Source organism: Dermochelys coriacea, chromosome 4, assembly GCF_009764565.3.
Source record: "Dermochelys coriacea isolate rDerCor1 chromosome 4, rDerCor1.pri.v4, whole genome shotgun sequence".
Lineage (NCBI taxonomy): Eukaryota > Metazoa > Chordata > Testudines > Dermochelyidae > Dermochelys > Dermochelys coriacea.
Genome location: NC_050071.1, coordinates 145044489 through 145059936, shown reverse-complemented (window position 1 = coordinate 145059936; position 15448 = coordinate 145044489). Strand labels below are relative to the sequence as shown.

The 15448-nt window shown below is 46.6% G+C and overlaps 1 protein-coding gene across 22 annotated transcripts in view; it reads left to right on the top strand.

Moving 5' to 3' along the window:
- DCTN1 (dynactin subunit 1) overlaps nt 1–15448 on the top strand; it is a 143139-nt gene that overhangs the window by 103366 nt on the left and 24325 nt on the right. For all 22 annotated transcript variants that reach the window (XM_038399000.2, XM_038398997.2, XM_043512902.1 and 19 more), the window contains 3 exons: nt 4244–4435; nt 9209–9406; nt 13054–13258. In XM_038399000.2, coding sequence (XP_038254928.1) covers nt 4244–4435; nt 9209–9406; nt 13054–13258 — 595 coding nt within the window. The remainder of the gene's footprint in view (nt 1–4243; nt 4436–9208; nt 9407–13053; nt 13259–15448) is intronic.

Genomic DNA, 15448 nt, shown 5'->3' with positions numbered 1-15448 from the left:
TGTAGAGCTGAGCTGGGAGTTAGGCTATGTCTACGCTTAAAATGTGACAGCGACAAAGCTGTAGTGCTGCCATTTAGACATTCACTGCAGCCCCGGGAGGGGTTCTCCCATGGCTGTAGTTAATCAATCTCCACAAGAGGCGATAGCTGGGTCGATGGAAGAATCCTTGCATTGACCTAGTGCAGTGAACCTCAGGTTATTCACACCCCTGAGAAATAGCTATGCTGAGGTAAGTGGTCAGTGTAGACCAGCCCTGAGACTTGATAAATGTGGTGTGTACACCAAAGAGCCAATGCCAAGGGATAAAATGAAACTAACCCTCAATAAATTAGCTGACTGACTCTAACACACCTCGATAGAACAGCAATGGGTCCGTTAGAAATGCATGTCAGAGAGGAGTTATGTATATGTCTATAAAATCCTGAGTGGTGTGGAGAAAGTGAATAAGGAAAAGTTATTTACTTGTTCCCATAAGATAAGAACGAGGGGCCACCACATGAAATTAATGGGCAGCAGGTTTAAAACAAATAAAAGGAAGTTCTTCTTCACTCAGCGCACAGTCAACCTGTGGAACTCCTTGCCTGAGGAGGTTGTGAAGGCTAGGACTATAACAGGGTTTAAAAGAGAACTGGATAAATTCATGGAGGTTAACTCCATTAATGGCTATTAGCCAGGATGGGTAAGGAATGGTGCCCCTAGCCTCTGTTTATCAGAGAGAGTGGAGAAGGATGGCAGGAGAGAGATCACTAGATCATTACCTGTTAGGTTCACTCCCTCTGGGGCACCTGGCATTGGCCACTGTCAGCAGACAGAACATTGGGCTCGATGGACCTTTGGTCTGACCCAGTCTGGCCTTTCTTATGTTCTTACGAGTTGAAGATAAGCACTAATCAGCACTTTCTGAGAAGTTTGCTGCTTTTTTGTGGACTTAAGATTCCCTTCATCGCCTCACCTGTATTGCAGCCCTTTTACGCCACACTGCTGGGAGCTCCAGCCAGTCCAGAAAACACCATTTCACAGTGTAGTGTCCATTGTTACCACGCCTGTGATGGTATGTTGTAGGCTTGCTTCATTACTGAGCATGGCTCTTCTTGGGGAACCCTGCCCCTTCTAGATGAAGTGAGAATTTACCATGTATCATGGCAATACGTTTAAAAGGAAAACTACTAACTTCCATGTTGTGTCATAAAGTTGGAGACAAAGAACAGCATGCAAAAGAGACAATTTGACTCTCCCAAGAAGCAGGAGTGAAATCTGCAAGGGTATGCTGAAGAAACAAGATTAAAATGGCAAATTAAAACAATTCAGACTTTAAAATTGAAAATCTCCAAGTACCCAATACCAGCTGTTTGCTAAATTCTGAATAATACATTGAATTAAAGTTCAGAAAATGCAAATACGCAAATGCCATTTACAAATGGCTGGCTCTGGAGGCCTTCGGGGCACTCTTGCTTGAAGTTTATCAGAATTAGGTGTGTCCATCATTTGTTTAGGTAGGAGAGTCTCCAACCAAAGCTATATTTGGCTGGACCCAGGCTGGGTGATTGGACACAGTTTTGCAGGTCCAAAGGCTGGTCTGTTTGTCACAAGTGTCAGGCTTTCTCTTCTACTGCCACCTCCCCCATAAGTGCCCCTCCATTATTTCTCTGTATAGCTTTTGTTAGATGTTAGAAACTCCTTAATGCTGCTTCATTTATTGTCACTCCTGGGATCTGCCCCTCTCTAGTCCCCTAAAATTCATAGATTTCAAGGCCAGCAGGAACATTGTGATCATCTAGTCTGACCCCGGCAAAGCACAGGCCAGAGACCTGCCCCAAAATAATTCCTGGAGCGGAGCTTTTAGAAAAACATCCAGTCTTGATTTTAAAAGTGTCAGTGACAGAGAATTGGTTAAAGGGGAGACTGCAATGGGTCCTACTGAAAAGCGAACTGTCAGGTTGGAGGGAGGTTACCAGTGGAGTTCCTCAGGGATCGGTTTTGGGACCAATCTTATTCAATCTTTTTATTTTTATTACTATTGGCACAAAAAGTGGGAGTGTGCTAATAAAGTTTGCAGACGATACAAAGCTGGGAGGTATTGCCAATTTGGAGAAGGATCGGGATATTATACAGGAGGATCTGGATGACCTTGTAAACTGGAGTAATAGTAATAGGATGAAATTTAATAGTGAGAAGTGTAAGGTTATGCATTTAGGGATTAATAACAAGAATTTTAGTTATAAGTTGGGGACGCATCAATTAGAAGTAACGGAAGAGGAGAAGGACCTTGGAGTATTGGTTGATCATAGGATGACTATGAGCTGCCAATGTGATATGGCTGTGAAAAAAGCTAATGCGGTTTTGGGATGCATCAGGAGAGGCATTTCCAGTAGGGATAAGGAGGTTTTAGTACCGTTCTACAAGGCACTGGTGAGACCTCACCTAGAATACTGTGTGCAGTTCTGGTCTCCCATGTTTAAAAAGGATGAATTCAAACTGGAGCAGGTACAGAGAAGGGCTACTAGGATGATCCGAGAAATGGAAAACTTGTCTTATGAAAGGAGACTTAAGGAGCTGGGCTTGTTTAGCCTAACTAAAAGAAGGTTGAGGGGAGATATGATTGCTCTCTATAAATATATCAGAGGGATAAATACAGGGGAGGGAGAGGAATTATTTAAGCTCAGCACCAATGTGGACACAAGAACAAATGGGTATAAACTGGCCACCAGGAAGTTTAGACTTGAAATCAAGTCTAAAAACGAAGGTTTTTAACCATCAGAGGAGTGAAGTTTTGGAATAGCCTTCCAAGGGAAGCAGTGGGGGCAAAAGATCTATCTGGTTTTAAGATTCTACTTGATAAGTTTATGGAGGAGATGGTATGATGGGATAATGGGATTTTGGTAAGTAATTGATCTTTAAATATTCAGGGTAAATAGGACTAATCCCCTGAGATGGGATATTAGATGGATGAGATCTGAGTTACCCAGGAAAGAATTTTCTGCAGTATGTGGCTGGTGAATCTTGCCCTTATGCTCAGGGTTTAGCTGATTGCCATATTTGGGGTCGGGAAGGAATTTTCCTCCAGGGCAGATTGGAGAGGCCCTGGAGGTTTTTCGCCTTCCTCTGTAGCATGGGGCATGGTTGACTTGAGGGAGGCTTCTCTGCTCCTTGAAGTTTTGAACCATGATTTAAGGACTTCAATAGCTCAGACATGGGTGAGGTTTTTCATAGGAGTGGGTGGGTGAGATTCTGTGGCCTGCACTGTGCAGGAGGTCAGACTAGATGATCAGAATGGTCCCTTCTGACCTTAGTATCTATGAATTCACCACAATAAATTGTTCCAAAGGTTAATTACTTTCACTGTTAAAGATGTATGCCATATCTCCACTCTGAGTTTGTCTAGCTTTGACTTCCAGCCATTGGATCATGTTAGACCTTCCTCTGCTCCCTTTATTCCTCCATGTAGGTACTTATAGGCTGGGATCAAATCACCCTTAAATGTCTCTTTGTTCAGCTAAATAGACTGAGCTCTTAGAGATCCCTACAAGGCAGGTTTTCTGACCCTTCCGTCACTCTCATGGCTTTTCTCTGACCCCTCTCCAATTTATCAGCATCCATCTTGACTTGTGGGCCCCAGACCTGGGCACAGGATCCCAGCTCCAGCTCCCTTGCCCAGAGCAGTGCTAGCTCTGCAGGGCTCACAGTAATAAAGGGAACCGAAAACATAGTGTTGTCTCTTCATAGCAGCATATAGGACTCAAGGTGTGGCGTGGATCTGCTGGGTTAGCACTGGCCCATTTTTACAATTCCCTTGCCCACTATTACCACCCTCTAACTGGTGAAGCAAAATGTTTCTTGTCCTCAGCCTTGCCAGAAGCCCTTTTCTGAAGGTATCGGGTATGCTTAGTGGGGACTGTATGCTCGTGCCCAGCACGGGCCCTTGCAGGTAAGTAGAATATCGCACAGTGCCTGCATGTTCTAGGATCATCAGTAAGTCCTTTGGTTCTGCAGTAGTTACACCCTACAGCTTTTCACTCCCTGGGTTCATGTGTTTTGGAACCAGCCCTGGGAGTCACAGGCCCTCAGCCATAATAATTGGTAATGGTGCTCTGTCCCAGGAAGGGCTTGTTTTAAGAATAACATGGAGGCAAAGTTAAAAGCGAGGCCCGAATGAAAGGTGGAGACAGTGGTGAGTGATGGCAGATCCTTCCCAAAGCAAGTGCTGTTCTGACTCTTTTTCCCTCTTGACAATGTTGTTTTGCAGCCTACCCGGACTCCCAACTCTGCAGCATCCAGCGGTACAGCTGGGCCCTCTGGCTCCGCTTCCGCCTCAGGGGGCGAGATGAGTAGCAGTGAGCCCAGCACACCTGCTCAGACGCCTCTGGCTGCGCCGGTCATTCCAGCTCCTTCCCTGACCTCTCCGGTGGCCCCTCCTTCAGCTCCTTCCCCCACGAAGGTAAAGGTAAAACAGTGCAATGCCCCAGGGGTGTGGAACCTTCACCTCAGCCTGTGGCTGTCTGATTTCTCTACCCGAGTGGGGAGGGAGAGGGGAGTGCTCAAAGGCAAGAGAACAGGAAGCAGGCATGGGGTGTGTGTGTGTGTGTGTGTGTGTGTGTGTGTGTGTGTGGCGGGGGAACCATTTATCAGCACACCCTATCCCATGCTCCAACAAAAACGGCCAGGGGTGCGCTCTTGTGTTCTGTCTCCGTACAGCACTCGTGTGACTGCATCTGGAATAGCCCAGTTGGTTCTGGGCACCACACAACTACAGACTGAAAGCAATACAGAGAAGAGCTGCAAAAGCAATCCGGGGTTTTGAACAGATTGTCTTCTGAGATGAATATGTATAGCATGGCTAAGAGTAGACCAAGGGCAGATGTGGGGTGAAACCCCAAGGCTGGAAAGGAGTTCATGGTGGTGAGAATACCACTGCTTAGCTCAGTACTCTACAAACATTAACCCTTCCAGCATCTTTGTGAGACTGGAATATGGCGGCATCTCATTTTAGAGATGAGGAAACTGAGGCACAGAGATAAAGGTCACACAGATTGGAGCTGGGACTAGACCCCTGGCTCTTGACTCTGTCCCACGGCTTACACTCTAGGTCTCTTGGGTGGGGAAAGTCAAAGGGTGTTTTGTTTTGCCTGACTATCCAGACTGATGATCTGACCTTGAGAGGGTGCTGGGCTGAAGAATATTCTCCCCCAGGGAAGGTGGAGAAGCCCCATCCTCTGAGATGGGACAAACTGCTAGGGAATATCCTGTGGGGAACAACCTGCCCTGACCTTGGAGATGGGCTGGGTGATTTAATGGGTGTTTGATGGCTTATGATTACTATCTAGGCCAATTTTGTTGTTTAAAATAGTTTTTCATTACTTCCTTCCTGCACCTTCTTAATTAGCTGAATGTCGAGTTTATGCAAGATTTGGGACAGGAGGGCACAGAAGTAATAGCACAAGATGTGAAAAAGCATTTGAGGTTTTGTATGAAGCTGTGAGCTTGGAAAAAGCACCAAAGTGGAGGGAAAAGGCATTCCAGCCTCATTTAGTTCAGGGTTCATCTTCAGTTATACCTGTGCCTAAAACCTGTTCCTGAAACTTGCCAGCATTGTTACTGATGCCCAAATCAGCTGAGAACACAGAAGAAAAAAAACTGTGGTATTTGACAACACTTAGTGCCTCATCAATTCCACTGTTTGCTCTGCAGAGTCCATCAGTTTGTGCTGTTCTTTGTGTAGGTTTTTCACACAGCAGCCGGGGGGATAAATAAAAAGAAAATAGGAAAATGTGATAGTAAAACTCACTAGGTGTTGGTGGGGTGCTTGGGAGCAGGTGTAGAACCCCAAACTAGTTGCAGCTATTTAAAAAAATGAACTAGACTTCAAATGGATGGGGGACCTACGTTTCAATCAAGAGTGAGTGCCAGTGTTGTAGCTGCATGATTTGTATCCAAGCAAAGAATCTTCTGAAACACCTGAAGGCATTTTCTGCTGTCAGCATGCTGAGCAGCACCCATTTGTTCACATCGGGCAGGTGACTGCTGCTCACTGAACATTGGTGCAGGGGGGAGAACGTCTTTGTCTGCTCAATCACCAAGGCCTTGCTGGGAGTTCTGCTTGGATCTGTGATTCTCCCATCAGGAAAAGCCCAAGCATGGCTGCATAATACCTTCCAGGCTTTGTGCTGCTTGAGGGATGTTCTTCCTTCCTGTGCAGGCAGCTCTCCAGTTACCAGAGAGATAGGTTTCCAGGGAACAACATGTTAGCCTTAAACATGTCTAGGGAGAGTCAAAGTCCCCTTGGAGCATGAAGGGCTTCAAGAAGAGATGTTTCACCTCAAGAGGGTGGGACCCAACAGGGCTGCATTAGAAGCTTGCCAGGAACCTGGGGACTGTGCGTAATTCTCATGCACTGGAGTAGATTGCAGCCACCTTCAACTTTGGTGTGGAGGAGACACTTCAGGTCCCAGCATACACTGCTTCATCTTTGAGCAGCCTTTGCTCAGATCAAGATGAAGTGTTGCTTGATGGCACCAGAATCCTCTGTGGGCTACACCTGTAAAAGGTAAGGCTGTCTTTGAACTGGGTTTTGAAACCCAACTGGTACAGCCCAAATTCAGCCAATGACTCTTTGTCCTAAGAGTCGAGTGACCTCCTGTTGATGTTGGTTACCTGGGTTATCTTTCAGTGGGAAAGCTCTCACCTGCTTGTCTCTGGAGAGCCCACTGGTTAGAAAAGCCTGAAAGAGGGTTTTGCAGTCAGACACAATGGCTAGTTTGTGGTTCGGAGGGGAGATGCTTCTATGACACTGTCACCTTGCTGAGGAGATCAGGGCAGTGCTCCATCCTTACCTGGGTGAAGACTTACACATGTGCTGGATTTTGCACTGAGCCTTTCCTTCTAGAGATGAGTGTCCAGAGCCATGATTCCGAAACCTTCAGAATCCAACATGCAAAATCTCTTAGCCATGCTTAACCCCCTTTGGTATAGTAACTGCCCCATCGTATCGGAGCAACTGATAGGGGAGAGATGGGAAATGATTAGGGTGCCTTTGGCACTCAGTAGAGTAACCCAATGGCATCAACTAATAATTCTCCAGTTTACAGTGGGCATAGTTTGTGTGTGTCTGCAAGTTGTTAAACTTCATTTAAATAAGCCTTAAAGCATTAGCCATTACACATGCTGTAATTTAAAATCACATAGCTTGTCACATTAGCACCCCAGTCCTGTTAGTGGAGACACTTTTTCCTTGCACGTGTCACTACTCTGACCCCTAGGGGCAGGAGAGGGGAATTAGGTGAGTTAATTTTGTACATTATTGATTTTCAGAAGGGCTGAGCACCCACAAATCCCTGTGAAGTCACTTGTAAGTGCAGGTGCACAGCACCTTTGAAGGCCAGGCCATCTCTCAGCACATGAAGAAGCATTAACCATGTTCTGTGGATGAAATGAAACTCAATGAGATTAAAAGAAAAGGAGTAGAATCATAGAATCATAGAATATCAGGGTTGGAAGGGACCCCAGAAGGTCATCTAGTCCAACCCCCTGCTCAAAGCAGGACCAAGTCCCAGTTAAATCATCCCAGCCAGGGCTTTGTCAAGCCTGACCTTAAAAACCTCTAAGGAAGGAGATTCTACCACCTCCCTAGGTAACGCATTCCAGTGTTTCACCACCCTCTTAGTGAAAAAGTTTTTCCTAATATCCAATCTAAACCTCCCCCATTGCAACTTGAGACCATTACTCCTCGTTCTGTCATCTGCTACCATTGAGAACAGTCTAGAGCCATCCTCTTTGAAACCCCCTTTCAGGTAGTTGAAAGCAGCTATCAAATCCCCCCTCATTCTTCTCTTCTGCAGACTAAACAATCCCAGCTCCCTCAGCCTCTCCTCATAAGTCATGTGCTCTAGACCCCTAATCATTTTTGTTGCCCTTCGTTGTACTCTTTCCAATTTATCCACATCCTTCCTGTAGTGTGGGGCCCAAAACTGGACACAGTACTCCAGATGAGGCCTCACCAGTGTCGAATAGAGGGGAACGATCACGTCCCTCGATCTGCTCGCTATGCCCCTACTTATACAACCCAAAATGCCATTGGCCTTCTTGGCAACAAGGACACACTGCTGACTCATATCCAGCTTCTCGTCCACTGTCACCCCTAGGTCCTTTTCCGCAGAACTGCTGCCGAGCCATTCGGTCCCTAGTCTGTAGCGGTGCATTGGATTCTTCCATCCTAAGTGCAGGACCCTGCATTTATCCTTATTGAACCTCATTAGATTTCTTTTAGCCCAATCCTCCAATTTGTCTAGGTCCTTCTGTATCCTATCCCTCCCCTCCAGCGTATCTACCACTCCTCCCAGTTTAGTATCATCCGCAAATTTGCTGAGAGTGCAATCCACACCATCCTCCAGATCATTTATGAAGATATTGAACAAAACGGGCCCCAGGACCGACCCCTGGGGCACTCCACTTGACACCGGCTGCCAACTAGACATGGAGCCATTGATCACTACCCGTTGAGCCCGACAATCTAGCCAGCTTTCTACCCACCTTATAGTGCATTCATCCAGCCCATACTTCCTTAACTTGCTGACAAGAATGCTGTGGGAGACCGTGTCAAAAGCTTTGCTAAAGTCAAGAAACAATACATCCACTGCTTTCCCTTCATCCACAGAACCAGTAATCTCATCATAAAAGGCGATTAGATTAGTCAGGCATGACCTTCCCTTGGTGAATCCATGCTGACTGTTCCTGATCACTTTCCTCTCCTCTAAGTGCTTCAGGATTGATTCTTTGAGGACCTGCTCCATGATGATTCTTTGAGGACCTGCTCCATGAGTACTTGTGGCATGCATTTGGTATCCGATGAAGTGAGCTGTAGCTCACGAAAGCTTATGCTCTAATAAATTTGTTAGTCTCTAAGGTGCCACAAGTACTCCTTTTCTTTTTGCGAATACAGACTAACACGGCTGCTACTCTGAAATCAATGAGATTAAAAAATTATACTGGCTTTGGAAATGGAAGAATATAGTGAATGAAATTATTCTAAGAGGCCTTTAATGCTGCTGCTGTTGGAAAAGGGTTGACTGAATTCTGAGGACGAATTCTCAGAAGGTTGAATTCTCTTGGAAGGTTTTGTTGCCTGTGCATTAAATTAGAGGTATTTGGGGAAATCCATTGTTACATGACATTTCTAATTCTCAGAGTAACCTCCCATTTCCCCCTGGCTGTGCAGGAGGAGGAGAACCTGCGTTCTCAAGTCAGAGACCTGGAGGAGAAACTGGAGACTCTGAAGATGAAGCGAAATGAAGACAAAGCAAAGCTGAAAGAGCTGGAGAAATACAAGATCCAGTTGGAGCAGGTGCAGGAGTGGAAGAGCAAAATGCAGGAACAACAGGTTGACCTCCAGAAACGTCTAAAGGAGGCCAAAAAGGTGAGCATCTTCTTGGCGGGCATGTGGCAACAGCCAGAGCTGTGCAGCTCACGTTAATGGCACGTCAAGGGAACCAGTACATTCAAGGCTATTTAATTGTTGGAAATAAGACTGGGGAGTTCTTACTTTATTTTTTTGATACATCCACTAGCATAAAAATATGAACTCCCCCAAATCCTGTCTTTTGAAGAGATGTAGGCCCTAAAGCAACTTGTGACCACAATATAGCAAATATTGTCTCATGTGCTGGCTTGAGAATGCAAAAGCCAAAGGGAAGTAAATTACGTTCAGTGCTGAATTAATTTGTACAGGGCACTAAATATGTCTGGGTCCATTATCCTGGTGGCATCTTACTGTGGTTTATTTTGGCCTATTTTCTCCCCATATCTGAGGCAAGAGTTTTGTCATGGAGCCACGCTGACCAGCTTTAACCAAGCAGTGCTTCGTATAACGTGTCCCTTCTGCCAGTGGCCTCTGCAGATTCCCACTTGTGCCTTGTAATGGAAGCACCTTGACCCTATGGAAATCTTCTGGAGAGTGGTGGTCATTAGGCCTCTTCCTCCCATCCCGGAGGGGCCCAGGGGTTCCCCTTCTCTTCCTTCTAACCACAGAAAGTGCAGTGGTCTCCAGCCACACACACTGTCCTCAACGCTTCCCTCATCTTTTTCTTTCATCTGCCCTAGGGGGCATATTTTGTTTGTAGTCAATCAGTCAGATTCCTTAAAGGAGGAGGAGAGGAGATGCCGTGGCCTGGGTTCCATCTGGACCTGTAGGTTGCCTGGCACACTCCTACTGAGATGGGAAGCTCATGAGGCCCTGTCAGCTGGGTCTGACCCTGTGTGTGTCCATTGTCAGCTTTCTGCTCACCATTGAGGTGACTGGCTCTGTTCAGGTTGATCTACGAGTCCTGGCTGTGTGCCTAACGTGGCTTCTGAAGGATCCAGACCCAGCAGACAAGCACAGACCTAGGACAGCCAAACATAGAGCCAGAGCTGAGGCTACCAAGCGAGGATCCCACACCTTGATTAGAAAGAATCCCTTGTCTACTGCTTTTCTTTGTCACTGAGGCCCCAGATGTGCCCAGGTCAGTGGAGTCTGGTACTGCAGTTCCAACACTATGATTTTTGGAGAGTGGCTTGCCATACGGATTCTGAGTCCAACCTAGTGGTATGAGCAAACAGCGCCAGTGTGGAAATCCTCACAGCACCGGCAAGTGGGAAACTCATTACAAGCCTCTGATCAGATCCAGGGTACTGGAGCTGTTGGTTACAGGATCGCATTTTAATGTTGTGCTTCCTGTATGGCCATGTTCAGATGCATGCACTCAGTGCGCTCCCTCTGGGAGAGGGTTTTCTTCATCCAGTGCCCTTTCTATCAGACCCTAACCCTGAAAGCAAGGAGAGAGAGGCAGGTCCATTCTTATGATCAGATGCCTTTGGCAGAGTTGTTAGTCCTGTAGGTCACAGAATATTAGAGAGACCAGGTGGGTGAGGTAATATCTTTTATTGGACCAACTTCTGTTTTCCAAGCTTGTCACCCTCACCAACAGAAGCTGGTTCAATAAAATATATTAGCTCACCCACCTTGTATATCACAAGTTTTAGCACCCAGTGTATTTGGTCCTGGAGCTCTGTTCCCTGGACTCCAGGTAGGATGTGATGAGTGAGTTTCTCTTTGGCTTCCAGCCATAGGTGTTGACTCTGTGGGTGCTCTGGGGCTGGAGCACCCACAGGGAAAAAATAATGGGTTCTGAGCACCCACTGGCAGCCCCCCCAACTCCCCTCGGTGCCTCCTGCCTACTGAAAGGCCACGCGGATCAGCACCTCCCCCTCCCTCCCATCCACCACGAATAGCTGTTTCGCGGCAGACAGGAGGCTGGGAGGGAGCAGGAGGTGCTGATCTGCACAGCCTTTCGGTGGGGCAGAGGTGGGGTGAGGATGGGGTCTTGGAGGAAGAGGTGGAGTTGGGGCAGGGCCTGGATCAGAGCCAGGCTTCCTTGGACATCAGCACAGAGCAGCACGTACACATTTATTCAAAACTAAATCAAACAATAAGTGACTGAACCACATGTGACAAGTCACTTTGCTTAACGCTCGACTGAAAGGTTCTTGGATTCTGCAGTGCTGAGGGCTGTACAAGAACCTTTATAGAACAGAGATAGTGTGGAGAACTTGGAGTGGGTGGATTGCCTGGAAAATGTTTTAATGCTTTGTGTATTGTGACTTGTGGTGTGCTTAGGTGCCTTGCAATAGGCCCTTTTCTAAATAACCTTTCATCACAGCCAGAGCATTATCCGCCAATCCTCTACAATGCCTGCTTTCCCAGCAATCTGGCTTGAGGAGGTAAATTGCTATTGTTAGATCTAAATTCTGCATTGAAAGACATGAACATAAAAGGGAAGTTTAGAACCTAATACTGCAGCCAAACTGCTTAGTACTGTCTGTTGGTGTTATCCAACAGGAATGGACCCACAGCTGCTTGTTTTATTAGTGGGGATGATCCGAGATCACTACTCCATTTTAACAGAATAGGCTAAATGCTGTTACTACAAAGAAACCTATAAAATATGCTTGATGTGTGTCCATACTGAAAATGCAGCTCCAGCCCGTGAGCCAGTGCCATGGCCTGGCGCATTCCGTGAGTTGCACAAACAAACCAGCTCATCATCCATGTGTGTGTTTAACACACCTGCCTTTTTGTCAGGTTAACACCTTGCTTAGATTTTAGTGATGCCCAATTAGGGTCTGGGGAACCTCTCTTAGTGAAAATGAAACAGTTGTGTCCTGTTGCATGTAATACTTCATAATGTAACCTGCTGGTACGTCCCATGCTGGTTACCAAAGCAGTCAGGAATTCATCATGCAAAGGTTAAATCTAAGGGCAAGTCTCGACTACAAAATTAAGTCGACCTAAGTTGCATCGATATACAACCACCACAGTCATTGAATTGGTTTTACACATCACACTACGCTCCTTGTGTCAGCCACGAGAGTCCTTACCAGGAGCACTTGCACCCATTTAACTGCCAGTGTGGGGCATTGTGGGATGGTTTCTGAAAGGCAGCAACGGTAGATGTAAGTAGCACACTGTCTGCATTGACAACGTGTCAACCTAACTGCATCGACTTCACCTCCGCAAGAGGTGTAGCACTTGAGTTATTAAGTCAATTAAGTCAATTAGTGACTTACATCAGAGGGAGAGACAGTTTAGTGTAGACACAGGTCGAAGTAAGCTGCCTTATGTGGACCTTACTCGAACTCTGTAGGGTAGACCAGGCCCGAGTCCAGTGATGTTACTGGAACTGCTTCTCTCTTATTGTTCCCAAGTGGGGTGGGAGGAATCCCAGGCCCTGTGTTACTGGGAGGGGTTGGAAGTGGAATTGCTGGGCTGAGTGGGGGAAGAGGTGCTGAGGTGGAACAGAAAGAAGACGGTTTTCGTGGCAGTGGCCTTTTCCCCTGCATGCTGGTAAGCATTTACTAACTGGGATTTGACTCCATGCAGCCCCCTACAGGAACTCTGTCACAGCCAGGATTATCTGAGCCCCCCAGCTGGGTAATGGTTTCAGTTAGTGACTGAGTCTGAGGAGTGCCCCGTCCCATCAGGCTTCCATCGCAAGGTGTCCTCACTCTGTTTCTGCCTGACTGCAGGAAGCCAAAGATGCATTGGAAGCCAAGGAACATTACATGGAGGAGATGGCTGATACGGCTGATGCTATCGAGATGGCAACTCTGGACAAGGAGATGGCGGAAGAGCGGGCTGAATCCCTGCAGCAGGAGGTGGATTCCCTGAAAGAGAAGGTGGAATATCTCACAATGGACCTGGAAATCCTGAAACATGAGATAGAAGAGAAAGGTGAGAGTTGCGGGGACCACCCATTGTGAAATGGTCTTGCAGGTATGTGTGGGGGGGTCCCATCTTAATGCAAACCTGGGTTGGGGAGTAAGTCTACATGTTGGGGAGATCCTATTGTTGTGATGAGTGCAGCATAAATACCAAGCTATGCTGATACATCCTGCACCCATTGGTGTCAGTGGGAACTTTGTCACTGAGGAGTTAATTGCCATTGATGAAATAAACAGTAATAAGTCACTAGGACGAGATGGGATTCACCCAAGAGTTTAAAAAAAAAAAAGGGGAGGGGGGCGCTCCAGAGGCAAGCCCGTCAGTTAGAGACCAGTGAGCCTAATTTCAGTACCAGACAAATTGTTGATTCTCTTGTTTACTAGAGTTTCAGCCAGACGCAGAGATGAACCTGATTTGTTGGGGAAAAGTCACCATGGTTTTTATAAAGGGAACTCCTGGCTCTCCAATCTAGTAGAATTCTTTGAGGGGGTCAGCAAATGTGGACAAGAGGAATCCAGTGAATAGTGTACAAGGAATTTCAGAAAGCCTTTGACAAGATCCCTCACAAAAGCCTCTTAAGCAAAGGAGGCAATCATGGGACAAGGGGGAAGGTCCTCTCGTGGATCAGTAACTGGTTAAAAGAGAGGAAACAAAAGGTAGGAATCAATTATCAGTTTTCACAGTGGAGACAGGTAAATGGCGGGATTCCACAAGGATCTGTACTGGACCAAGGTTATACAACATATTCATAAGTGATCTGGAAAAAGGGGTGAACAGGTGGCAAAGTTTGCAGATGATTCAAAATAACTCAATACAATTAAGTCCAGAGTTGACTGCAAGGAGTTACAAAGGGATCTCACAAAACTGGTTGACTGGCAACAAAATGGCAGATGAAATTCCATGTTGATAAATACAAAGTAATGCACATTGGAAAACATAATCCCAACTATACATACAAAGTGATGGGGTCTAAACTAGCTGTTACCACTCAAGAAAGGGATCTTGGAGTCCTTGTGGATAGTTCTGTGGAAACATCTGCTCAATGTGCAGCGGCACAGAATGTTAGGAGCCATTTGGGAAAGGGTAGATAATCGACAGAATGCCGCTGCATGAATCCTTGGGGCACCCACATCTGGAGCACTGCCTGCAGTTGCGGTTGCTCCATCTCCAGAAGGTATATTGGAACTGGAAAAAGTACAGAAAAGGGCAATAAAAATGATGAGGGGTCTGGAACAGCTTCCATATTAGCAGAGATTAAAAAGACTGGGACCCGTTCATCTTAGAAAAGAGATGACTAAAGGCGGATCTGCTCGAGGTCTGTAAAATCGTGACTGGTGTGGAGTGTTGTTTACCTCTTCGCATTACACAAGAAGCAGGGGTCACCCAATTAAATTACTAGGCAGCAGGTTTAACACAAACAAACGGAAGTATTTCTTCATACAACGCACGGTCAACCTGTGGAACTCCTTGCCAGAGGATGTTGTGAAGGCCAAGACTATAACAGTTCAAAAAAGAACTAGATAAGTTCCTGGAGGATGGTCCATCAGTAGCTATTAGCCAAGATGGTCAAGGAGGCAACCCCATGCTCTGGGTGTCCCTAAACCTCTTTGACTGCCAGAAGCTGGAATGGGCACCGGGATGAATCACTTGATGATTCCCTGTTCTGTTCATTCCCTCTGGGGCACCTGGCATTGGCCACTGTCAGAAGACAGAATACTGGGCTAGATGGACCTCTGGTCTGATCCAGTCTGGCCATTCTGATATTAGGATTTGCCCTTGTGGGATTGCTGTGATAGCTCCTTAGACCTCCAGCTAAATGCTTTCAGTCCTTTGCATGCAGTCCGATTACTTGGCTTTGCAGAGCTGGCAAAGTGAAGTGGTAGGACCCTTATTCACAGACGGGTCAGTAGGAAGCAGCGTCAGCAACTCGCTGTGTCCCATCATCTCTGAGTTTGAGTAGGAGTCTGGCTGCCGGGATACAGGCCTCTGACTAGGGAACCTAGGGGCTAATGTTAAAACAGCCATTTCAGCTCTCATTGCCCCTTGCCCAGACAGGGGATGCTTGCTCCTGGGAGCATCTCTGGGACGAGCTGTTCGTGCTGTAGTGCACAGGGTCTGCTCATTTTGCCAATTTCAAACCAGCTGCTTAGCTCCTCTATGGACAGGACATCGAAACCAAAACTCGGGACAATCTCACAT